The following is a 27066-nucleotide window of genomic DNA, read 5'->3' on the forward strand; positions in this document are numbered from 1 at the left end:
ACAACACCTATCCCTAAATGTATACTCTCATTCAAAAACGCCATCTCAATCTTTCTTGAGGACATACATTTTTATGTGTTTTTATGTATATTCTCTAGTCACTGTTCTTCAACCAGAAGAATATGTCTGGAAACAAAGTTTGCCCCCAAAATAAAAAATAACAATATATATATAATAGAGGTGAAGAATTACTATAGTAAAATTTGTGAGGATTTGAGTGGGGCTTGAAATGTGCCTTTTTGGTAAGACACATTTTTTGTAAGCTGACTAAGTAAATTAATAGTGGAAACAAGCATGGCAGATGAACAGACTAACTATTAATCCTTCTAAGCGAATATATGATTCTAAAGAGCAACCACTGGATGCAAGCAAACAATAGATGTCCTACACCAAAACTGAGCCAGAGTTTTATATTTAAAAAATGGACACACACCACTTGATGACTTTTCTTGGCATCCAAGTTACTGCCTGTGGTTGAAAGCTGTACAGCCACTTAAAAAAATACCTTTTTATAATTCAGAATGATCACCAATTTGATAGATCCTCTCCTCTTTATTAGTGTTTTCCACCTCAATGGCCATCCCCAATACAGGCCCTCCATTCTGTTAATTCCTCCTGTCTGAATGGAGCCTGATTTCCTCAGTTCCACATACTCCTCCCCAGGCTCATCCTGCACAGCACTGCCAGCCTCATCTTCCTGCAGCTGCACACATGGGATGTAACTGCTCTGCTCACAAGTCCTTCCTTCATCTGCCCCAATACACACACACACACACACACACACACACACACAAATTCAAGGAGGAAATCTCAGTTTTTAGCCTGGTCCCATAGTTCCAGGTACCAAATCTCGCAAGGTAGCTCTCCAAGCTCATTTTCTACCACTGACTGGCATCCTGCCCATCCTTCTATGCCAGCTCACACACCACCTCCTCCACCAGGGCTGGGGTTACTCAATTCACAGGAAGCAGAACCTTCTTTCTTCTCATTGCTCATGCTTGTCCCATGTGACTGGCACTTTATCACACACTATTCTGTGCCTTAGAAAGAACACTGCTTTGTGAGAAGCACTTTGAAAGTAAGAAAATTGTGGCCTTCATAGAGGGGCCTACTGTGGCTTCTCAAACAGAACAGATGCTTAACAACTATTTATTGATTCAACCAGTGACTGTACTATGCTTCAGGAAAGGCCCTGGAGGTCAATGACCAAGACCAATTCATATGACTGCCCAAAGAAGAGAAGCTTGGATTTCCACTAAACAATAAGACATAACTCATATGATAAGGAATGGTTCAGGAATTAGTATAAGGATCAACTAAAACATGATTTTGCTGAAATGTATTTACCTTTTAATTGGTTGAACATCAATGGAAAATTAGAAAAGGCAAAATATAAATTTCTCGAAGTGTTACCTAATCGATTCTTACACAGCCAATAGTCAAAGCTTTTAAGGAAATGACACCTTTCCATATAAATGAAAAGACTTCTAATTATTATACGTAACATTTTAAGGGGTTGTCAACTGTATGTCTCTTGCCCTAATTTTAAATATGTCCTAAAAGGAGACTCCACAACTACATGCAAGGTAAAGAATCAGCGGGTAAATAAAAAAAAAAAGCTTCCGTTTTCCTGAAGTACCATTGACACTGCCGTGCTAAGAATATGTCTATCAAGAATGGCATAGAAAGAACTAACTGGCTTCTAGATTAAAACACATCAATTATTTCATGACCGAATGTCAAACAGAAAAACCGCCTGAATGCTTTAAAAGTCTATCACATCATACCACATTTGGCCTACATCGAATGGCACAGACATCATTTATCATTAAAGGCCTTTTTATATAGGTCAAGGTTGCTGGGGCTTGGTGTTTTGTATCTTACAGTTTAAAGAATGCTCTAAATTCTAGGAGTTTTTTAAACTTTTTAATCTATGAGGAAGGAAAACGAAAACTTCCTATAAACTCAGATTAATGCCTGCTAATGCACGGAAGAAAGAAAAACTAAAACCTTCCTCCTACTATAAAAACAAAATAGTGTGGCCTCTGTTTCTTTTCTGATAAGAGTCTTAAATACCAAACAGTTAACTGCATAATAACATTTACTGGCAGCCAGGCAGCCTGCTTAGCAGATATATAAAGCAGGTAAAAGGAGAAAAAGTTAATTTCTTGGCTGAATGATTCCATCGGTAGCTATAGGGCAAACCTGAAAGTCTTTTAGTAAAGTAGCAGTTGATTCTTCTATCAATCTGTAGCACACACACTCTTCCAAGGAAAGCATTAAATATGAAAATCATATCCCGTTATCATCTGTTTCCAGCTTTCAGCCCAGTAAGCTTTTCTTAATGAATGCTGCAGCCTAAGGAACAAGCACGCTGTTGGCTTTTCTGAATAATGGAGTGATGCTACCATTTTTGCTTATTACAATATCGACTGGCTGAGGGGGTTTCACACATAGTCACAAGTGACTACTCTTGCCAGCATGCTCCAAGTTATTACAAGATGTTTTTAGACATTTCATCTAAAAGAGCTTTACTGCTTTTAGTGAAGAAAACATCTATGGTCTTGAACAGAATCATTTATATGGAGATAGGCGGGAGGATTAGAAGCCTGCATTACAGCAGATACATAGCAGAATTTATTTAAGTATTCCTTGCCGATCTTTTTGTCTATTGCTTAGATATGCAATCTTTTCTTTCCACTTTTTCTGTGCAAAGGTTAAAATGTACAAAATTATAATATAGTCACACAAATAAAATAATCAAAATGCCGTATTTTGTTTACTTTCCATTTAAAACACTTCTCAAACTAAGAAAAGAGCAGCTACAAGGCATGATTTAGAAAAACAACTTTACCTACTGACAACACTGAGGTTTTCTTTAGAGTCTATCCTTTCTTCCCAAAGTAACTCCCTTTCAGCAAACTTAATTAGACATTAAAGCAATATTCTGTAAGCAAAAATCTTTAAATAATCACTTAAGGTTTAATCAAAGGGATGTTTCTAATAAGATGATTTTATTTAAAACAATATCTTAAAATATAAACACTCCAGAACTCCTCTGTTAACAGAAAGGTTATCAATTTAGTTTATTACCTTTTCTCTGTCTTCATCTGTCAGTTCACCTTTTAGTCCCAGGCTATCTTTTGAGAGTAGCATCTTCTTAATTTGAGTCTCATATTCGAGCTAAATATAAACAAAGTTTGATTTTGTGATAAATATTTTTACAACTAGCACCTGCCTGTATACTGCAGTCTTTACAACATACAGGGAGCATTGAAGTAGAAAGTAAAAGCTGATGTTGCCAAGAAATTCACCTTATCTTAGAAAATGAACAATTTTGCAAATGACACATATCAAAAGTTGAATTTTACAAAATGCTACAATTTTTAAATAAAATAAGATTTGATGGATTTTTACTTTCATCAACTTAGGGAATAAAATCTTTATATATACACACATGTACATGTGTATATATATGTGTGTGTGTATATATACAGTTTGATACTTTATCACAAAAATACAATTCCTTTATTATGAAATTAGCACATTAGACAGTGTTTCCTTTTAGAAGTTTTGCCCCAAACAAAAAAAAAATCAATCCTACTGATTTCTTATCTATATGATATCTACAAAATATCATGATTCTGATCATCACAGCAATTGAGTATACTTGCTAGATCATCAACTTAAAACAAATTCCATTTTCTATGAATAAAAATATACTGCAGACATCAATGATCAGAATCCAGTTTGCTCTGGCACTAATAACTACATAAAGATGTCTGCATCATCACCACACTATAATTGGTGAAACTGATTCAATCTTAAAATGACTTTTTCTTAAAAGCAAGGCATAAAAAAGCACTTTGATTCAGTACACTAGTAATTAAAGCCTTAAAAAAGTCATGGATTGTGGTCCATCACAGATAAGTATCAGAACATTTTCTAAATTAGGCAGGTATGCACTGTAATTAGAAACACACCTATGAGATGATGAAATTAGAAAGCTGTTTCCTTAGTTCTCTGATTGAACATAAAATAGGCCCGAGCTTTGTTTTGACACACAAAAAACAAATGGGCAATAATAACCAAACTGATTTGTTTCCCTCAAAATATTTTGAAAGGTATTATTAATATATGCTGTCTCATTTTTAGTAACAGGTATGGATTTTTTTTTCTCCAGCAGAGTACTATATGATAGATGGCAGTAATTCTCTAAATAGATACCCAATTAAATGAAAATTTTATCAGGCCAGTACAAATGATAAAATAATAAACTAGGAATAGATAAAGCAATAACAAAGATACAATTTACATCTCTCTGTTCCATATCTATTCCTCTGAACTTAGAGATGTTTACATTTTAGCCCCAAGAGCTTTAAACAGGCATCCTTTACAGATTCCAAGGGATAGTATCCCAAAAAAGAAATGGGGGATGAATTACAATATAAACATACAATTACAGGTTAAACAAAAATTCTTTTTTCCTGTGACTACAAATGTTTTCTTACGCTCTTTGAGATCAATGAGCATTGTACCTGATTTCCTCATTATAGGATCATTTCAGAGCCATACCTTCCAAAGACAGAGCACTTTCTCATAGAAATATGAGAGTTTTACTCATTTTGCTGAAGGAAAAAGGAAGTGATAACTGCATAAAGTCTTCCTAAAGAACAGAAAGAAGTATCTTTAAGAGCCCAATTTAGATTGCTCTCAATGCAACTGAAAAAGTCACTGAACTGTAGATACTCTTTATCCAAATTAATAATGCAAATAGAAATGGCACAATGAAGTTGGAGAGATACGATGTTAATGATATAGACTGTAAGTCTATATCCCCTGGGACCATGGATTTCCATCAAAAAATGCTTTGTTCTCTTTATTTTTCCTTTTTATTTTTGCATACTACACTTGGTCATTATCCACGTCCTGAACACTGGAGAGCAGGAGTTTTCCACAGCGCTCTCCAGAGCCTACTCATGCCCCAGTAACATCTCCTGGTCTGGAGCCCCTCTAGGGATAAATAATTCCCTTATCTCCCCCGCCCCAACCCAAGAAATCTGTTTTAATAAACCCAAGAGCACTGAGTTAATCCATCAGGTAACTTGTTCTGTCTGTCACTGTATTGCTTCACAGCATTGGCTTGATGCTGCCCACCTAAATTTAGCAGGACCTTCCCATTTACTTCCTCAGTATGCACAAGTAATTTATTTCAGCTGAATTATCGAAATCTGTTAATGACTGGGGGTTGATGGAGGTTCTCGCAGAAGTTTCAGGCCTCTAGGATTTCTCTCTATGCTCACAAACGTTCTCCATCATGTTACTTTCTGTATTCTCACTTCCGTCAATTTCCCCTCCATCACTTTACTGTTTGCCTGAAAGTGCCATCACTACCTTTTTTTGCTACAGATTTCCTTTTTCATTGTTTTTCAGGGTTGCACAGCTAATTCTCAAGTTACAGAATAAGTGAATAATTGAACTGAATCGACATTTAAAATCTGCTGGCCCTGTCTCCTCATATTAGAGTTGAGGAAATGGGTACAGAGAGTTACATAATGGGCTGATTTGATCCTCAGGTCAGTATGAGAGATGCGACTAAGATTCATAGTCTTTTGTTTTCTCTTCTCCTATTTTTTTCCAATATCTGTGCTTCCTCTTAGATCATGAACTTTTACCAAAGATTTGGGGGAACGTTCATTTGTTCAACTAATGCATATTAACAGTCAAGACACTTTGGTTGATAAAAAATGATATTCGCTACACACTTTGTCCTCCAGGGGCATGAAGGTTGTGCCCTGCTCAGAATGTCTATCACAATCCTTACAGAAATTAAATCAGAGTTCAAAAGACTTGTTCTCAAATATTAGCCCCTTATAGGCATACATAACCTAATGACTGAGTTTTCAAGGAGAAACACATCTATTTTACTTTACTTATTTATTTATTTATTTTTTGAGACAAGGTCTTACTCTGTCACCCAGGCTGGAGGGCAGAGCCATGATCACAGCTCACTGCCCTTCAACCTCCCGGGCTTAATCAATCCTCCTACCTCAGCCTCGCGAATAGCTGGGACTAGAGCACATGCCACAATATCCAGCTAATTTTTTCTATTTTTTTGTAGAGACAGGCTCTCATCATGTTGTCCAGGCCTGGAGAATCACATCTTTAAATAAAAACATTATATATTCAGAATACCTCTGCTATTAAACAGAAATGCTAACTGGGAAGGTATAATAAAGAGTATCATCAATACCACATTAGTTCCCAAATAGTAGTTCATGGTCCATAACAGAATGAGACAAAAAATATGGAAGAATTAATTTCAGTCAAGGGGGAAGTCTCAATGCTTACTGAGTGCTTATTATGTGCCATATTCTGGGTCAGATACTGACAGCATTGAAATAATAAGACAAGGAGCTCACAGTGAAGTGGGAAAACAGACATGTAAACAATTATAATACCATGAAGGAAGTGCTTACTGAGATAATTATGACACAGACCTAAGGCAGGGCAGGGGTAAAAAGGCCTTCTAATTGAAGGAGGGATGAGATAATGTGGTGCTTTCAAGGAAATGCAAATTGTTCAGCATGCTTAAACTACTGCGGGTGCATGTAAGAGAGTGTGTGTGTGTGTGTGTGTGTGAGAGCGAGACAGTGTGTGTGTGTACGTGTGCGGGAGATAAAGATGAGAGAGACAGTGGGAAGATTTGGGGGTGGAAGAGTTAGAGGATCTGGAGGAGACAGATTTAGGGGTAAGAAGAGGCAAGGAGACAGGAATAGGAGAGTGGGGAGAGATAAGAGAGAAATGGGGATGGCAGGAGAAGGTGGAGGGGGGAAATTAGGGAGAGATGAAGAGAAAAAATGTGCACATCTGTGTATTTGTGTGAGAGAGACAGACACACACACACAGAGAGAGAGAGAGAGAGACAGAGTGTGTGTGTGTGTGTGTGTGTGTGTGTGTGTGTGTGTGTGTGTGTGTGTGTGTGTGTGTGTGTGTGTGTGTGTGTGTGTGTGTGTGTGTGTGTTGGGAGGAGTAATACAAGGGTGAGGCTGCTCTGTGCAGGCAGAGACCAGCATCTGGGCTTTGTCCTCAAAATCCTGGGCCAGCATTTCAGGCCAAGGACAGACCTAACCAGATGAAGACTCTTGTGCCTGCCATGGGGATCCTCCCTGAATGCCCTGACATGTCAGCCCCATGCCTAGCAATACTGCCATGAGGGGGGCTAAGACAGATGCTGGCAATGTTCTACACATGTCCCTGGGACCTTTCTGGGCACTCCTAAGTTCTGGAATCTGGGGCTCCGTGCCTAAGGCTTCTCAGAACCTGGGAAGGCTGCTCTGGAGAGCGTTTGGTTAATTCCCTACCACCTACAACCTTGCCCATCACTCCTCAATCAATGCTGCTTAGGAGCTGCTGGACACATATCCCAAATGTGCAAAACACTTGCCAGAAGTTCCCTGTAGGATTTGGCGCCAGGCTGACTATGGTAGCTGGCTTAATAATACACCCAGTGCCCTCCCTGCCTCCCTTCCCCCGTTTCCTACTGATATTCCTTATCTCCCAAATCAACCACTTACCGTCAAATCCCTGTTCTCCAGGTTTGCTTCAGGGAGAACCCAACCTGAGACAAGGATAATGGGCACCTGAGTGAAATTGCTTTAAGTTAGGACCAACTGGGGCCCCTTCTACAAAAACAGCTAATACAGGGAGCAAGGGGGCAGAATGAGGGAGAGGAGGGCACACTCCTCACAGCATTAATACTAATATTTACATTCTTGGGTTTTTAAAATTTATTTTATTATTATTAATAATTTTTTTTTGGAGAGCCAGGGTCTTGCTCTGTCGCCAGGGCTAGACTGCAGTGCCACCATCATAGCTCACTATAGCCTCAACCTCCTGGGCGCAAATGATCCTCCCCCCATCTCAGATTCCTGAGCAGCTGAGACTACTGGTGCACATCCCTAGAGCTGGCTAATTTTTAAATTTAGTTTTTAAAATTTTTGTACAGATGGGGTCTCACTATGTTGCCCAGGCTGGTCTCAAATTCCTGGCCTCAAGTGATCCTCCCACCTCAGCCTCCTAAAGCACTGGGATTACAGGCATGAGCCACCATGCCCAGACCTAATATTTATATTTTTGAACTGTGTTTATTCAGCCCCTTTATCCAACTGACAAGTAGCAGCATGGATATAACACTGTATTTTCAAAACTACATAACATGTCAATATCCTTTAAAAGCCCTGAAAATTATTATAGGCCTCCAAATAAAGCATTATGAGTCCTAAAATCAGTTGACAGTGTTTTCAGTATTTAGCTCATTTTAGGAGATTTCAGCATTATATAATGAACTGGGCCCAGCCCACCTCTACAAAGTGGGAGAAAGTCACTTGGTATCAGTTTGGGCAAAACCCCCACTTCTCTCACACTGCTTCGCTTGGTTGCACTTTCTGGAATTCTACCAATTTGAAGTTCATTTGTATTAACTGTAGTCTGTTCAAGGTGCAATACCTGTGGCATTTTGGGGTGTGTGGGCAATGCACTGTGAACACCTTTCTCCCAAGACTTATGTGAGGTCAGTCAAGAAAGGAGGTAAAGATCTGATACCTGGATGGGCAGCATTAACAGGAGACAAGTGGTTCTGGCATACCTGGGCCACCACTGGACTCTGGCCCAAAAGGAAGAAGCAGAAAGAAATGGGAAAATACCAGAGACAAACATCCCATATGTTGAACCTCAGCTCACTGCACAGCCTGCTGAAGAAGATGGGATCACTGGAGGGGTCACCGACATTGCTGTCTGGGTTCGTAGGCACACAACAAACATTCATTGGCTTTGGACCTAGGGTGACGGCCAAAGTCTAGTTCATGGAACTCACATCCTTCCTGAGTGTAGTGCCACGATTTGGTCTTTTATGCTACTAGAAGAATTTTTTTTAAAGGCATTCCTTATCCAAAATTCAAAAAAGGAACATCTACATAATTTTTGAACCATGTTTATTAATAAAGCTTTTCATATTCCTATCTAGTTTGTAATGTTAAAATGGTCTCCCATGTTGATAGTCTTAGGCAGCTCATACAAGTTTTTTTTATAACACATCCTATTTTATATAATGAATGCTCTCAATATAAAAAAAATTACAAAAGATGATTCTTCCCTTCAAATTCCTTCCTCTCAAATTTGGTTATAATAAGAAATCAACAATTAAATGAAGCCTCAATATGAAAATAAGCAGAAATGTTCTACTATTTCCTTTATTGGGAAGACAAAATTCCCTCCTTTGCCCATCACTTTCATTTTCTCCATGAAATCTTTGAAAAGTGGTTTACAACATCAATAACGACAACTTTTTTTGAACTTTAAACATTTTTCATGAATATTAAAAGAAAAAATTGGGGAGCTAAAACTTGCTATTGCTTGAGCACATTTAACCATATATCTTGATTTCTAAATACCCCTCTCCATTAAAAAGAACCACAGCTCCTTGGATAGGAGGCTAATTCCATATCTGAGGGAGAAAAAATGTGAGGTAAACCTGGAATATCTTGTTATGCCCCAGATCAAAGAAGGCTCAGAATTAACGGGGTTATGTCAAAAGGAAACAGGAGCCAATCTGGAGAGACTCCAATTGGCCAAATATAAGACAATAAAACAACAAAAAGAATAATTACTGTAATTGATAACATACTAGTAAATAGAAATTCACAAATCCGGCCAGGCGAGGTGGCTCACGCCTGTAATCCCAGCACTTTGGGAGGCCGAGGCGGGCGAATCATGAGGTCAGGAGATCGAGACCACGGTGAAACCCCGTCTCTACCAAAAATACAAAAAATTAGCCAGGCACGGTGGCGGGCACCTGTAATCCCAGCTACTCCGGAGGCTGAGGCAGGAGAATGGCGTGAACCCAGGAGGCGGAGCTTGCAGTGAGCCAAGATTGCGCCACTGCACTCCAGCCTGGGCGAAAGAGCGAGACTCCGTCTCAAAAAAAAAAAAAAAGAAATTCACAAGTCCATCATAACATTAAAAAAAAAAAAGTGTCTATGGCCATACCACCCTGAACATGCTTGCTCTCATCTGATCTTGAAGGCTAAGCAGGGTTGGGCCTGTTTCATACTTGGATGGGAGACTTCCTGGGAATACCAGGTGCTGTTGTAGGCTTTAAAAAAAAAAGGGGGTTGAAAGAAAGAAAAGGGGGAAAACGCTCTTCATTATAGAGAAAAGCCAGCTAACAGAAGATACAATAAAACAGAAAATCACCACTTTTCATAACCTCCACTAGCAACAACTGGTTCAGGCAAGGCTCATCTATAGGTCCTAAAACCATTAGGTAAAAGGATATTGAGGAACACAATATTCCCATGATGCCAACCCATCACTCTATAGATTAGTTACTAATATGCAAAGGGGAAAAAAATGTACCTTACAATAGAGACATCTAGAGATCATCATCTTAACCAAGGGGTCAAAGTCAGCCTCACCCAGGGGCCACCTGACATCATGGGCCTCCTGATGGGATGCAGTTGGAAGTACAACCTCAGGTGTAACTATTTAAATTAAAATTAATTAAAATTGACAAAATTAAAAATACAGTCTTCAGTGTCACAAGCCACATTTTAAGTGCTCAATAGCCATATATGAGCAGTAGCTGTATTAGATAGCATCAGCATAGATACAGAACACTGCCATCACTGCAGAAAATTCTACTGGACAGTGTTTGTTTAGACCACATTTCCAGTTCACAGGAAATATAGGGGATGCTGTGCAAGTTAAATGATGCCTTAGATTCAGAATGAGGATCATTCTACAAGCAGATGGACTGTCTTTTTCAAAATAGCCAATGACATGGGGAAAAAAAAGGAGGACTGGTAGGAGACTAAATTAGATTAAAAGAGACAAAAAAGCACAATAATCAATAACACAAAAAACAATACATGAGCCCCAGTTGGCTCCTGGTCTGGAAAAATAAGTTACTTTTCGGGAGAAGTGCGGAAACCTGAATACGAGCTGAAAATTAAATAATATTATGTCTGGGTGCAGTGGCTCAAACCTGTAATTCCAGCACTCTGGGAAGCCAAGTTAGGAGAATTTCTTGAGACTGGGAGTTCGAGACCAGCCTGGGCAACATGGTGAGACCTCATCTCTACAAAAAAATAAAAAATTAGCCAGGCATAGTGGTGCATGCCTATAGTCCCAGCTTGAGGCTGAGGAGGGAGGCTCGCTTGAGCCCAGAAGGTTGAGGCTACCATAAGCCATGATCATGCCACTGCACTTCAGCCTGGATGCCAGGGTAAGGCCCTGTCTCAAAAAGCAAATTGTAGAATCATTTTTAATCTTCTTAGATGTGATAATGGTATGATTATGTAGAAGACTGCCTCTGCATTTAGGAGATCCATGCTCAAGTGCTTAGGAAAGAAGTGTCATGATGCCTGCAGCAGACTTTCAATGGCTCAGAGAAAAAAAAAATACACATATGAAGCAATAACAAGACATTTACAACTATTGCATCTAAGTGGAGAATTATGAGTGTTCATCATAATAATTATGCTAACTCTTCTGTGTATTTGAAAATTTTACAATAAAAGGCTGAAGAAAAACTGCAGGGCGAAAAAAAAAAAGGTAGCGGGGCTCAGTAGCAGGCTAGCAGGCAGAATACTGAATTCAACTCCTCCTGTGACCAGTGTTAAGATGGGTTAAATTGCACAACATCTGACCAGTGCAAATGGTGAGGATAAAGGCCTAGCTCCTGGCCCTCCATACTTGGCATAATTTGTAGAGCAGCCGGCAGCCAAGCACCTGCACTTCAAGGGGAAAAAGGTGCCAGAACCAGAGAGGGCTGCAAGGGCAGTCACTCTGGGTCACACAGACCAGGAGCACGATGGCAAACTCCTTGGGGACAGTTCTACCCTTACTACTCTCCCAATGCACTGTTTGCCAGAGAAGAGGGGCCCAGACCAGAGAAGAAGAACCCTTTCAAGACAGAATCAGTTTCTAGAGGGAACCCCAGTGCTGCTCAAATTCAGTCATTCAGCCAACAAATACCATGTGTTACACTGTGCCAGGTACTGGCTAGTGATCTTGCCTGTGTTAGAGATATCCCATTGATTCCTCAACTAAAAAAGAATCTTGGAAAACGCAGTTTCAAGTTCTCTGAAAAATTTAGCCATATGGTAATTCACAGAAAAAGCTGATACTTAATCCTAAGTATGAACAACGAAACATTAGTGACTACCACTGATCTGAAACTTAGTACTATTTCTCATTTTAGCAAAAAAAAAGATTAAAAACAAAACATAAACCTGGGGTGTGCATCTGTAATCCCAGCTACTCAGCAGGTACACAGCTACACGGGGTGTGCACCTGTAATCCCAGCTACTCAGGAGGCTGAGACAGGAGGACTGCTTGAGCCCAGGTGTTCAAGTCTAGCCTGGGTAATACAGTGAGGTCTCATCTTGAAAAAAAAAAAAAAAAAAAAACCACAACAACAAATAAAATAAAACATAGTAAAAAACAGGAAGTCACCTTCAGTTTTTGAAGCTTCTCTGTATTTGTGGTGAAGTGTACAACATGAGCTTGGACACGCTCAAATCGCTTTAAATATTCTTGGTTTCGAGTATGAGCCTTCTTTTCAGATTCACATATTTCCTTCAGATAATTCTTTAGTTTTACGTATTTCAGCTTAACTCTAGAAAATTAAAAGCAGTTTTAAAACAACGGACTAGACTTGGACGAATCTAAGAAAGAGAATTTTCTTTACCAAAATTGTTAATGAGACAATGTATTCTAAGGTATTTTATCCAAACCATTGAAACCCAAAGGACAAAATGTATATACACATTTTTGGAGAGAGAAAGTTAATGCAGTACCACTGAGGTATCATATCAGTTTCCTCTAAGCATAACTCCCCTGAGAAATACATATATAAGACCACATTCTAACATTCACATAGTAAAGATTTCTATGGGTTTATTTCTCAAAATTAAATGTGATTTCAAGGGTAGTGTCTATGTGGACATGTTCGACGAATGGCTCACTAACATTCTTATATATGACAATTTCAAAAATAACTGCTCATATGGAATTAAATCAAACTACAAATCACAATCCACAAAATTAAGAAATTAAAAAGAAATTTAAAAATGTAAAATACCAAAAGCTCTCATTTAGATAATATAAACATACTTGTTAGAAATTGCTACAATATAATTCACTATTAAAATATTTTATAATAATATATGGACTGTAACTACTCCAACTGTGAAAAAAACTTTAAGACTCTTATCCAAAGTATAATAGCAAAAACATACTCTGCATTCCAATTTTTCTGTACATAAAAAAACATACTGGATAGTTCAAGTTGTGCAGTCGACTTTTCTCATGGCACCAACGCTGTTAATCCTCTCTTCTTCCCTGTTATACAGCATTTCAATTGTCGGCTCAATAAATTATTCAACATTCTTTCATCAAACAAAAATAAATTTTAAAATGACAAAAATATTCATCCTCAAAACAAAGATTTGCAAAGATGCTAGAGATGTCCAAAGTTGTTTAACAACAGATCTTAAACTTCCAATCCTAGGCCAACAATTTTCAAGAAACTCTTTATCGTGTTAATAATTCTGCGCTTTGACCATGGTTGGCTGTCTTCATTTTTCTTTCTGAATAAAAACTGAAGGCTGGTCTTATTGCTGCCCATGTCTCTGCATTTTTGACGCAAGTAACTGTAATAGAGGTAGAACCTAACATACTGTCGTTCACACTCAGGCACTCAGTAAAGCTGCTGCTGGTGGTGTCTACCTGGAGTGGGTACAATTGTACCATGCCTTCTCCATCCAAATTCTAGTTCCATTCCAGCTATCACATTAACCTTCAAAGCTGACCACATGAGTGAGTAACTCATCTACCCATGCAATCATCCATATATTCAGCACTCTAAAGATCAAAGTCTTTCAGCTAAGGTCAACAAAGGAAACAATGAAATAAGTAAATATGTGATTAATGCTATGAGGGAAACTAAAAAGGACTTCTGCACACTGGGCAGCCTGACCTAGCTGAAAGGGCCAGGGAGGCCTTCCCAGCGGAAATAATTTTCAGCTAAGACCTGAAAGATGGGTCGAGCACGGGGGCTCACGCCTGTAATCCCAGCATTTTTGGGAGGCCGAGGTGGGTGGATCACCTGAGGTCTGGAGTTCGAGACCAGCCTGGCCAGAATGGTGAAACACCGCCTCTACTAAAAATACAAAAATTAGCCGGGTGTGGTGGTGTGTGTCCGTAATCCCAGCTACTCAGGAGGCTGAGGCAGGAGAATTGCTTGAACCCGGGAGGCAGAGGCTACAGTGAGCCGAGATCACACCACTGCACTCCAGCCTAGGCAACAGAGCAAGACCCTGTCTTGGAAAAAAAAAAAAAAAAAAGACCTGAAAGATGAATCAGAGTTAATCAAAATTGATGAAGTCAAAAATGAAAAGATGAGGGGAAAACATTCCAGGCAGGAGAAACAGCATGTCAGAAAGCTCAAAGGCAAAAAATAGGAAAAAGAATGTTGATAAAATTGTAATAAATAATAATTGGCTCTAGGTCAGACACTGCTTTAAGGCTTTGTATGAATCTTATTGAGTTCTCACAGCTGTCATTATTCCATTTGACAGAAGAAGAAATGGAGGCACCGAATGTTGGAGTAATTGCCCCAAGGTCACTGGCTCAGAGCTGTTGAGGCTCAGATGGAACTGAAGCACCTAACCACAGAGCATAGAAGTTTATACCACATTACAAAAGATCCCGTCATGCTTAAGAGCCTGACGTTTCAGTCTGTGTCGAATCTTAGGGAGAGGCTGGAGAGAGATGGTGATAATGTAAATTAAAAAGGGTGCAGATAATGGCGTGTCTGGTGGGCTGCTGGATGAGACACCTCTTGTGCCCACCTCACACCTCCTGGCCGGACCTTTTTTCTACCATCCACGGTCACCACAGTCACCACAGCCGCCACAGCCTGCTGCATGTGGTATAACCTGAGAGCATCTGCCTCTGCCTCAGCTGCACTTGGCATTTCAGGGCCGCCGTTCTGAGTCTGCAGCATGGAAAAGCCTCTATGTGTAAAGGAGGTAACTCCACCTGGGGCTGCCCTTACCAGTGGGGGTCAGGAACTGGTAGGAATACAGCCCCCTCTCCTTTCGCAGGAGGAGACACTGTGCAGAGCAGAAGCTACACTGCTCCTCTGAAGGTCTGGAGGGACTGAGCCCCAGGTGCTCACTGCAGTGAACAGCTCTTATTTTGGTCTGCCCAGCCCTGCTCTCCAATTTTAGGTGACTACCTTGTCAAATAAATTACCACCTATACACAGACCCTCGTCTCAGACTCTGCCTTCTGACAGGTACTAGGTGGAGGCAGCCTCGTTTGGATTTTCTTCTACAGGCAATCTAAGCAAGCCTATTTTTAGCAAATCATATCCTCTGTCTTCCAGGAAACAGTAAAAGGCTGGGAGAGAAGCAGCAGCTCAGTGAACTGACAGCTTGGTAAAAGTGCCCATCCTTTTCTCACACTTGCCCCTCCCACCACCAGAAGGCCAGGAGGCTTCCCAAGAACAGACTGCATGAAACGTCTACACACAATCTTCTGCCCTTTATCCATGGGCTAGAAAAATGGCAGCTGCCAAGGATCCCCTCAGACTTGGGCCCACTCTTGAGGCCACAGCATCCACAATGCTGGCTATTTCTTCCACACACAAAACAACTGATTTCTTGTCTCTTTCAGAGTTACTAGAGTCATATGGCTGTCTACCTCAACTGGGAGCTTTTGAAGTACACTAAATCTTAAAACCAAAGAATAATTTTGAAGACAAGGGAAAGAACTGACCTAATAGGTAATTTGACTTTAAAGGATTCTTGGCCTCTCTCTCTTCTGGATGAGATCTTTTCATTTCTCACTCATAGTGTGACATGGATAAATTACAAACTTAATGCTATCAAAGCCAGAAGTTCTTCATATGAATAATATAAGAGGTAATGCCATACTTTTGGCTTAAGGATAAAGTTCAGTTTTTATAAAATAGAAATTAAAATATTTAAAATCTCCTCTTAATAGTGGAGGAAGAAACCTAAAAAGGATAATACGTACAATATATTATTCACTGCTTATAATTTTAATAGTCATTCTCATATATCCATGAACAAATGAGATACCAGGTAACCCTGCCTACAGTAGTACATTGAAAGATCAACTACAGTAATTATGTCTTAATCATCACACGAGCTCAATGTGTTTAAATTGCAACCAAAAAGTTAAGGCTATGTCTTATTTTAAGATTTTTAAGCAAAACGGATTCTTGAAATAAAACAAATATGAAATAATGAAAATATTTTTATCTCATACCGATTTTAACCAAATTTATTTGATAGTAATTATATTAAACTGCACCGTTTATTTCAAATTATTACACACTAAAAATAAGAGAATGGTAAGAGTACTCCAACTAGGCTGGGCACGGTGGCTCACTGCTGTAATCCCAGCATTTTGGGAGACAGAAGCGTGGGAATCACTTGAGGTCAGGAGTTCGAGACCAGCCTGGCCAGCATGGTGAAACCCAGTCTCTACTAAAAATAGAAAAATTAGCCAGCATGGTGGCACGCACCTGTAATCCCAGGTATCCCAGCTACTTGTGAGGCTAAGGTAGGAGAATTGCTTGAACCTGGGAGGCAGAGGTTACAATGAGCCGAGATCACGCCACTGCACTCCAGCCTGAGTGAAAGAGCAAGACTCCATCTCAAAAAAACAAAACAAAACAAAACCAAAAACCCAGTACTCTAACTACAATATTTATGACATAACATTAGGGTTAATTTTTGATTAATATATGAAACCTAGCTTGAAACTGTTCCCACTGTCGTCTCTTACCTGCATGTATCAGACTGATTATATTCATAGAGTTTCTTTTCCAGGTCCAATCTCTTCTTTTCACTATAATAAAAAACATTTTATAAATAATCATATGATAAGTAACAGGGAGTTGGATTTAGACCATGCTCTTCTTCGAAATCATGCCTTTGTTGCAAGGTGTTGATTAGAGGTCAAAAAAACCCCAAATACCAAATCACATCTTTGTGAGCATGCTTCTCTGGTCTAAGAAGCAGAAAATGCCAGATGCATCTAAAAGAAAAGACACAGAAGTATGCAGCAGTCACCAGGGAAATCTAAAAAACAAAACGAACACCAATAGGAGACAAAAGAATAAAATCCACAAAGAAAATGGGGAAATGCAATAGGAAAAGTCTAGGAAGCAGGTGCCTTCATTTAGCAAGTATTTCCTGAGTGCCTATGATGACCCAGGCACTGTTCTAGGCCTGGAGACTAATATGGTGAACTAGCCAGCCAAGACTCCTGCCCTCAGAGAGTTGACATTCTAGGGAGAAGGACAGACAATAATAAACAAGATAAGTATATAAAATGTAACGTGGCCAGACTCCTCCGAGTCGCTGGCATTTCGGTGATGGGGTCCCATCAGATCTTGTGTACAGATTGAAGACTGGTGGCTTGCTCTGTTTTCAACCAGACAAGCCTGGGCACAGCCAAGTGGATGAGCTAGAGAAAGGCCTCTGAAAAGTAAGCCTGGCCTCACTTACATCTGATAAAGACCAGGCCTTCTAAGACTATCATTTCAAATTTGGAGGGATTTCTTTTTATAACTCTGTAATGGTGCCATTATTTGTCAGAGGTTGCTGTTTTCCTGGAGCTACTACCAGTAAAGACTGAACCTGTGCTGTTCAGGTGAGTGCTAGCAGTAAGCTAAGGAGAAAACCTGTCTTACCCCACAACCAGCCTGGGCAAGGGCGAGGGGGAACTGGGCAGCAGAGGCAGCCAAAACCAGGGGGCTGGGGGGTAAAACTGATGAAGCCATTCAGTCCCAAGAAGAGTGCCTGGGAGGACTAGCCACAGAGGGTTCCATCTGAGCACCACTATTTGTTTCAATCCCACCTAACTGAAGCTAAATTGCTCATCTAAATTAACATTAAGTAAAGGCCAAAAAAGAAACCACATAATATTCTATCCAAGCAAAGAATCCTAAACAAAAGGCTGTGAAATAAAGATAAGGACTCCAATAGAGGTGATCTCAGGTTGGCTTCCTGAGGGAAAGGGGCTGGCCCCATGCTCCATTTGTGAGCTCTTCATTATCAGTTTCTATATATCTTCAGATAGTTTTTTTCCTTTAAAAAAAAGATCATCCCAAAAGTCACTGTTAGCTACATTACAGGTTACATAACTTTCTTTCCTTTGCATAATGTTAAATGGAAACTACTATTTAACCAAAATTCACTTAATGGGAATATGGGGTCCAAAATCCAAACACAGAATCTTTACTTGGGGAACACAACCCATGGGTTGGGGTATGCCTATGTTAAAAAGAAAAAAAAAAAAGATTAAAAGGAAAAAAATTACAAAAACACACATTTTTAACTAATAGCATCACAAATCTTTACCTTCTCACTAGTAAGAGTGAACTTAGAAGTGAAGGAAATATAGCACAATTGCTTCTACATTAGAAATTTTTATTAGTTACCATTCCCCACCTAGAGTTTCATGATTAATTGGGTACTTGGTTCATGCAGAATGAATGACTGGATAGTGTGAGCAACTTGTCATTGAATTACAAGGACAGGAAGACCTCTAAATACATCTATGACCCCATGCCTTGAGGTAGTGCTTCATTTCTGTTGTATTCCTAAGAAAGCTTGACTGCAGTCTGGTAATGAGACACCATCAGACAGACTCAGCTTGAGGGTCACCCTCTAGAATGAAAGCTGTACTCTATGAACTTGTCAGGAACATGAAAGACAGGGAAAGACTGAGGAATCGTTCCAGATGTAGGGAGACCGAAGAGACACGGCAGCCAAATGCAACCCCGGTTCGCAGGTGAGCCACTGGACCAGGGGGAAAAAAAGGAGCATTGTTAAGATAGCTAGTGAAATCTGATGGGGTCTGCGGACTGGTTTCACCACTAGGAAGGCTGTATGGTGTGATCATGTGCAAGAACATCCTTGGTTTTTGGAAACACACATTGAAGATTTTAGGAGTGATGAGGCATCACATATGCACTTCTCAAACAGATCAGAAAAGGCTAATGGTTTTAGATAGACAGATTTAAATAGATACTCAACTGATACCTCAGTGTCAAAAAATCTAATAAAATGTTAATAGTTGAGGGATCTGAGTGACAGGAACACTGGAGGTCTTTGTCCTACATTTGCAACTTTTTTGTAAGCTAGAACTTACTTAAAAAAAATATATATATATATATATATATACATACACACTGTTTTTTTTGAGATGGAGTCTTGCTCTGTTGCCCAAGCTGGAGTACAGTGGCACAATCTCAGCTCACTGCAACCTCTCCCTCCCGGGTTTAAGGGATTCTGCTTCAGTTTCCCAAGTAGCTAGGATTACAGGCATGTGCCACTACACCCAGCTAATTTTTGTATTTTTAGTAGAGACGGGGTTTTGCCGTGTTGGCCAGGCTGGTCTCAAACTCCTGACCTCAGGTGATCTGCCTGCCTCTGCCTCTCAAAGTGCTGAGATTACAGGTGTGAGCCACCACGCCCAGCCACTTTAAAATAATTTCTAAAATTCACCTATGACTTCTAGTGAAAAAGGACCACAGTCACTTTGGAAATCCACCACCTCCCAAGCAGCAAGTTCTTCTTAGTAATGAATGTAAAATTTATTTGTAAAACATCTTCAGCAGATGCAGACATCTGCTGCTCAAACTTCTCTATCATAACACTTCATACCCTGACAATCAAACTCCTCTTGGCTTTCTCTCCCAGGCAAAACGGTGCTAATCTTGTTAACTCTTCTTCGCAGGCCTATTTTCTAGCCCCTCATCCACACTGCAGCACCTCAGAATGCTGAGCCCTCCATGTCTTTTTAAAATTTAATACTAAAAACCAGATATTTGCCTCAATGAAAAGCCTTTCCATGGCTTGCAATTCTTACATATTAAATCTCTATTTCAGAATCTTTGAAATACCCATCCCTGGGATGCTTACCCATAGTTCATGTTTTCAGTCACCCCTCACTTGGACCTTTCAGTTTTACACAGCTAAGTGGTCCTTATCTTGCTGAGTTTTCTACTTTTAAGCCACTTGTTATTCTGTTTTTGTCTCGATACCACAATTCTATACCATCTTCAGCTTACTCTACTAATATCTCAGTGTCAGTTTCTAGACTATTATATCTTACTCTGAATCAATATAGGCACTGAAAAAACTGCGGCTGGCTAATGGGCCCTTTTAAAAGGATGTTTTTATATAACTGTAAGAGCCAATTCCACTTATAAGTTTCTACCATGCTTGTGGGTGCTATACACACTGTAACAAGTCACTCCATTAGACTCTTTTAGATTCAATTATTGACTTTCACCACAATGCAGAAAAAACACTGTACACACATAGGAAAACATTCAGACGATAAAATTACATCTACGTGTAACTACAGCTAAGATGACTTGGGCTAGAAATATGTTGGTTATTTGACCAGCTAACATTGCAATGACCGCCTCTAAAAGGGCTGAGAAAGAGGGAGTTTTTTTTTTGTCTCCCACTTCCCAGAAGTTTCTGGATTGATAAAGCAGCTGTAACTACCCAGGGATGCACCCTATGAAATGACTCAGGAATTTTAGGAGACAGTGGTATCTGTGATCAGTGGGATGGTTTGTGTGTGTTTGTTTGTTTAAAAAGGTACAACCAAGGCTGCGTGCGGTGGCTTACACCTGTAATCCCAACACTTTGGAAGGCAGAGGCAGGCAGATCACCTGAGGTCAGAGGTTCGAGATCAGCCTGGCAAACATGGTGAAACCCCATCTCCACTAAAAATACAAAAATTAGCTGGGGTTGGTGGTGGGCGCCTGTAATTCCAGCTACTAGGGAGGCTGAGGCAGGACAATTGCTTGAACCCGGGAGGCGGGGGTTGCAGTGAGCTGAGATCATGCCATTGCACTCCAGCCTGGGCAACAGAGTGAGACTATGTTTCAAACAAACAAACAAACAAACAAAAAGGTACATCCAAACACTCAAATTGGATACAGACAATAATATTCTTTACACATTGCTTTGCAAAACTACAGCTTTCAGCTTTTTTTTCTTTTTTTACTTTAAGGCCCATTATTCTAGCAAAGAGAAAAAGAAAAAAATCTGTGGCCTTACTTTGCATATTAGTCAAGCCCCCTCATTCCTGGTAAAGAACCAAGGTCCAAAGAGGTGGAACAACCTGCTCAAGGTCACACAATTGTTCGTGGACTAGAATCCAGGTTTATGATGTTTCTACTGCAGCCTTTTCTGTATCTAGAATTATCTGCCTCTATAACTGTGTCCAATGTGCATTAATTTTAGTTATAAATTCTTAAAATGAAAAATGAACACACACAGCAACAGATTTGTACTGACTTAAAAATAAAACAAACCTTGAAATGCAGAACCGTGAACAGGCTATAAAATTTGATTCAAATTCCTTATATATTTTCGACAGCCTCACCTTGTTTAATAATTAAAGGAATAAGTGTTAATCATAAAGTACATAATCATTATACAGTTATTGTGCCATAAGGACTATAAACAGCCAGGTGTTCCTAGCACAGGAAACAAAAATAACTTACAATTAATAGTTCAAAAAGAATGCCATTTAAGAGTGCTGTAAGAATGCCAAGAGTCACAAAAGTTAGGGAATGGGTTGAAACAGGGAAGGCTCTGCAGGAAGAGATTTCTTTTTAAAGTTAGAAATTAAGAGGTCACTGATATGGGTGAGCGGTGATATGTCAGAAAGAAAATAGGATGTAGAAAAGGAGTACAAGGTAAAAAAATGCTAAGGACAATTAAGGAAGCCTGTTGTAGATGCTCTATAAATATCTCACAAGAATTAAATCTAGCATAAGATAAATGTAATTCCATTTCAAAATCATTTACTTCTGCCTTTATTTTCCATGTAATTATTGTTATCATTTTAGCACTGTCACACACACAGCTCTCCTGTTCACTAGAATGATTTTGTAACTTTTAACACTCATTAAATGTTGTGTTTATCAAGAGATCCAAAAATCTATTTCCTTTCTTGTCAACTAATGAGATTTACAACTCCAATTAACTTAGCAGCTAAATAAGAGGTACAGCAATTTATCTTTTAGGTGGTTATTCATAGTACATTGCGGTATAATTTTCTCTCTATATGCACTCTTAGATCTAGCTGTTATCAGTGGTTCCCATCTTTCATATCTTAATCAAAGGCATCGTGAACCCTCTGGAAGCTGGACTTCTCTAGCTGGAAATTTCATCCCTTCGCTGGAAATCTAGCCAGCCCTCGCTCCCCATAAAAGTCTCCCGAGTTTAAACGGGGGCACATGTTTGACGTACACACACACAACCGTCTGCGTTCCAGGACCTGTCATCATTGATGCAGTGCAGCTGTCAAGGCGGGATGGCAATTCGAAGAGAGAGTGAGCAGGGGCGTGTAAAAGGGGACAAGAGAAACTCACAAGGCTCGATGGAGAGTGACAGGCTGAAGAACTCCCACTTTCACTTCTGGGCAAATTCTGTGACGCGGCCGCATCCTCAAGCCGGAGACCAGGCTTTAGCTGCTACTGAGGGGCCGGGGGGCGGTCTCTCACCTCTCTCCGCTCCCACCCCCAATACAGGGGGTGGCTCTAGTAAACGTTGTCCTCCAGGCCCCACTGGGAGCCTGAGGGGCGTTGCGCGCAGGCCTGGGCCCCGAGGAACCTCGGGCGGGGGAGCGGGAAGGAAAATGGGGCAGGGCACGCGGAAGACCCTCGGCGCGGGCCGACTCCCCACCCCCGCCCCAGTGCCCTTACCTGTCCCGCAGCCCGTGCTGGAGTTGGCCCAGCCTCTCGTAGTAGTCGGGACTCGACAGGGGCACGGCCGATGCGACGGTCCGGCTCATGTTGCTGCCGCTGCGCCAGCTCAGCACAGCCTCTGGGCAGCCGTTCGGCCGGGGTTGCAGAAGGAGACCGCCCCACCATGCACCGCGGGTAAACACCGCGCCAGGCCGCCTGCAGGAGGCGGGGCAAGACGCCGTGGGGGCGGGGCGCCGCTGAGGGACGGGGCGGAGGCCGGCTTTGTGGGGGGCGGGACGAATACCTGCATGGGGCGGGGAAGAGGCGTGGCAGAGGCGGGGCGTCGTGAGGCAGAGGCGGGGCGTCGTGAGGCAGAGGCGGGGCGTCGTGAGGCCAAGGCGGACGACGTCGGAGGGGCGGGCTCTCGGTGCCTTGGCGCCTGGTCTCCCCCTTGGCGCCTTGTCTCCTTTCCCCTCACCTTCCAGAATTCGCACAAGCTACGTTAATGTTACAAGGCGCATTCCCTCCCTTTCTTTCGTCTCTCCTCGCTTGCTTCTTTTCCTCGGCCTCCTTTCTTGCCAGGATTTGTTGAGTGCCAAGCACTGTACTAAACTTGTTCTATTATATCAGCACTCAAAAGCGACACAAAGCACCACATAAAAAAAGACAAACCCTCAAATGCTAAACAGCTGTGCTCAGCCCCGACAGTGGACCAACCCCTTACTCGAAAATCTGTGCTGAATCTAAGGATTGTTCCAGGTGCCAGTATCGTTGGCGAGAGGGAAAAGTTGATAACTAGTTGCTTGAGAAGCAGACGTTTGTGCAGACAGCTCTAATGGACAATGCTCCTAATGTCCTGTAGGATCCTCTTGCAAGAGCCCAGGAGCCAGACTGCCTGGGTGTACATTCCCTATCCACGTCCCAGCTGCCAGGCCGTGTGCAAGTCACCCCAGGTTTCCTCATATGTAAAGTGGGAGGCTGTTAACACAGGATTAGTTTAGGATTCGATTGTTAATATGTGTTAGTGTTTGTAAGTGGGCCCAGCACATAGAAAGCATCAGGTTTTATTATCATCACCAACGTGGGGAAAAAGCTTCCTGAAGGAAGCCAACCATATTCCAAAACCCACTGGGCAGAAAAATTAAGCCTTAGCCTGCTTCTCTGCCTGCCTTCTTTTCCTAAATTTTTTTTTTTTTTTTTTTTTTGAGACGGAGTCTCACTCTGTTGCCCAGGCTGGAGTGCAGTGGCATGATCTCTGCCCACTGCAAGCTCCGCCTCCCGGGTTCAAGAGATTCTCGTGCCTCAGCCTCCTGAATAACTGGGATTACAGGTATGCGCTACCACACCCAGATAATTTTTTTTTGGTATTTTTTATATTTTAAGAAGAGGCGGGGTTTCACCATGTTGGCCAGGCTGGTCTCGAACTCCCAACCTCAGGTGATCCACCCACCTTGGCCTCCCAAAGTGTTAGGATTACTTGCATGAGCCACCGTGCCCGGCCTGTAGAGTTTCTTTAGTCTCTTACTGTTCACTTCTTTTGGTTTATTTTCTATGCCATTAATTTTACTTACACATACAAGGTGCAAGTTGTGACAAACTAAAATTGTAAGAGAGATGGAACACTCAAAGGCCAACAACACAAAACTATGATTTTACTCAGCCTTCCTTTCACATTTGCCAGGTCCAGGGCAAGAGTGTGAATGGAGGCCCTCATACCATCCGCCTAAATATTGAATTATACTTCAAGATAACGAACTGTAGGTAAAATTTGTGTTCTCCTCTCCACTTTGAACAATATGCCTTCTTAAGAACCTGGAAAACCAGGGTGGAATTTAGTTTGCCTGCCTCTCCAGCTCCCCGCAACCCCATTTCCCACCCCAGGCTCAGTTTTGCATTGTGAGGGGTCTCACACACAGGCAGGCATGTGTGTGCCCTGCCTCTTCTCCTCCTCTTCTCCAGCCAACAAGTCCCAACTCTGCCCACATCCCCACCTCAGCCTCCTCTTGGCCGGGCAGTGAGCATGCCAGTGATGGTCACCCTTGCAGGAAAGACCCAGCCAAGAGGTCTTTTAAAGCCTTAGACAGCAGCCTGGGCCCCTTTGAGCAGGGAAGGTAAGCGTGTTGGGTACTTAGAATGTGTTCTAGAAGAGCATGTGTGTGTATGTGTGTGAGCACCCCAGGTGGGCCTGTCATCTGGCACTGGGACTTCCTTGCCTTGCATGGAGCAGCATGGGCAGAGAAGAGCTAGAACAGACACTCTAATACACAGAAGCTGGGGCAGAGGCCTTCTTGCCCTGGTCTAAGGGTAGCACTGATGTGACTTTTATTTAGTTTTTATTCAGATTATATCCCATTGATTCAGTGGTAACGTGCAAAGGTTTATTTTAATGAGTTTAGTGTAACTTACATTTTACTACAACCCTGGTGAAAAAAAGAAAAGCATTAAATTTTTAGGATATTTTATTTAGGACCATGCCCCCAGGTTAGTTTTTTTATTTTTTTAAGAAAAAGAATCCCCAAACAATTAATATAACTATTTTCAGCAAGTAGCACAGAGTAAGAAGATGAGGCAGTCATTTAGCACCCCAAATTTTTATTAGGCCATTTTAGGAGAATCTAAAATTAAATGTAATTAAACAGTAAATAGATAATTCAAAATAATTATAATTTGCATCCTATGGTTGATTCATTAATGACGTATGACAAATCTAGATGTAGGACCTCCTTTATTAACAATAACACATAGCAAACAAAAGGAATATTTCTAGAGTATTTATGCTAAAATTATGCATTTTAAATGGTGACAGGCATTCAATAAATTCTGAGTTCTTCACTTTGAATATTTAATTTGCCAGAGCTCTCTATTTTAATATTTTTCTTCAAACTATTTAGCTGAGCTGATTTCTGTAAGCAGCCCTGCTTTTAGCTCACTGGACCAAGGGTCATCAAGTCTGCCTAGATCAAGGCTTCCTCTAAGTCCTAGAATGTCTTAGCTAGAACTGAGAGGGAGTCTAACCCCACCCCCTTGTTTTACAGGGGAAAAAGGTTTCAGGGCAGATAAGGGGCTTGGCCAAAGTCACATAGCTGGAAATCTATGTAATATTAACGAGTCTAGTTCAAAATATGAATTCCTAGTGGTCCCATTAAGCAAACAGCAAGGGAAGCCAGTGTCTCGGCCCAGAAGTCACATGAATCTTAGGGTGAACCAAATGAAATTGTTGTTTTTGTAGCTCAAAAACAAAATTGATTCTGGAAAATATATTGAAATTAGAATTGTACATATATTCTAATATTGGGAAATTCTAATTTCAACATATTTTCATATATATGTATATATACATTACATTTACTGGTTTATTATAAGAATATCACAAAAGATACAGATGAAAAGATTCACAGGGTGAGGTCTAGGGGAATGGGTGTAGAGGTTCCATGCCCTCCACGGTCACACCACCCTCCAGGAACCTCCTTCGCATGTTCAGCCAGCTCAGAAGCTTCCTGAACCCTGTCCCCTTGGGTCTTTTATGGGGACTTTATTGGATAGGCATGATCGACAGTTGTGTAGAAATGTGATTGGACAAAGGGGACATGATCTAATACTAATTGAGAGGGAAACCCAACAAGTCCTGTTCCGATTCCTCTTGGCCTCTCAATGCAGCAGCAATTTTTTTTTTTTTTTTTTGAGACGGAATTTCGCTCTTGTTGCCCAGGCTGGAGTGCAATGGCATGATCTCAGCTCACCGCAACCACTGCCTCCCTAGTTCAAGTGATTCTCCTGCCTCAGCCTCCTGAGTAGCTGGGATTATAGGCATGTGTCACCACGCCTGGCTAATTTTGTATTTTTAGTAGAGACAGGGTTTCTCCATGTTGGTCAGGCTGGTCTCGAACTCCCAACTTCAGGTGATCCACCCACCTTGGCCTCCCAAAGTGCTGGGATTATAGGCGTGAGCCACCGCGTCTGGCCTGCAGCAGCATTTTATATTTTAAAATGTATGCACTATGCTGCTTTTAATTAAATCATGTATATTTGAGTCAATAACTGCTTGGATATTGTATTAATTTGCTAGGGCTGCTGTAAGAAAGCACCACAAACTAGATGTCTTAACAGGATTTATTGTGTTTCAGGTCTGGAGGCTAGAAGTTGAAGATCAAGATATCTGCATGGCTCGTTCTTTCTGAGGGCTGTGGGGAAGAATCTGCCGCATGCCTCTCTCCTGGCTGCTGGTGGTTTGCAGGCAATCTTTG

The 27066-nt window shown here is 41.0% G+C and overlaps 1 protein-coding gene and 1 pseudogene across 4 annotated transcripts in view; one reads left to right on the top strand and one right to left on the bottom strand.

The window, feature by feature from the left end:
• KIZ (kizuna centrosomal protein) overlaps nucleotides 1–23033 on the bottom strand; it is a 115601-nt gene extending 92568 nt beyond the window's left edge. Inside the window, exons 1-4 of one of the 4 annotated variants that reach the window (XM_032142106.2) lie at nucleotides 22841–23027; nucleotides 16885–16947; nucleotides 12517–12679; nucleotides 3094–3183 (exon numbers count right to left, since the gene is read on the bottom strand). In XM_032142106.2, coding sequence (XP_031997997.1) covers nucleotides 3094–3183; nucleotides 12517–12679; nucleotides 16885–16947; nucleotides 22841–22929 — 405 coding nt within the window. In that variant the 5' untranslated portion in view covers nucleotides 22930–23027. Of the gene's footprint in view, nucleotides 1–3093; nucleotides 3184–12516; nucleotides 12680–16884; nucleotides 16948–22507; nucleotides 22744–22840 lie in introns of those variants that run through there. The other 3 variants (XM_032142101.2, XM_032142102.2, XM_058432859.1) reach the window with 3 other exon arrangements.
• Nucleotides 10034–10155, top strand: LOC116461536 (5S ribosomal RNA; annotated as a pseudogene).
• Nucleotides 23034–27066: the final 4033 nt, after the last annotated feature.

Source organism: Hylobates moloch, unplaced genomic scaffold, assembly GCF_009828535.3.
Source record: "Hylobates moloch isolate HMO894 unplaced genomic scaffold, HMol_V3 SCAFFOLD_21, whole genome shotgun sequence".
NCBI lineage: Eukaryota > Metazoa > Chordata > Mammalia > Primates > Hylobatidae > Hylobates > Hylobates moloch.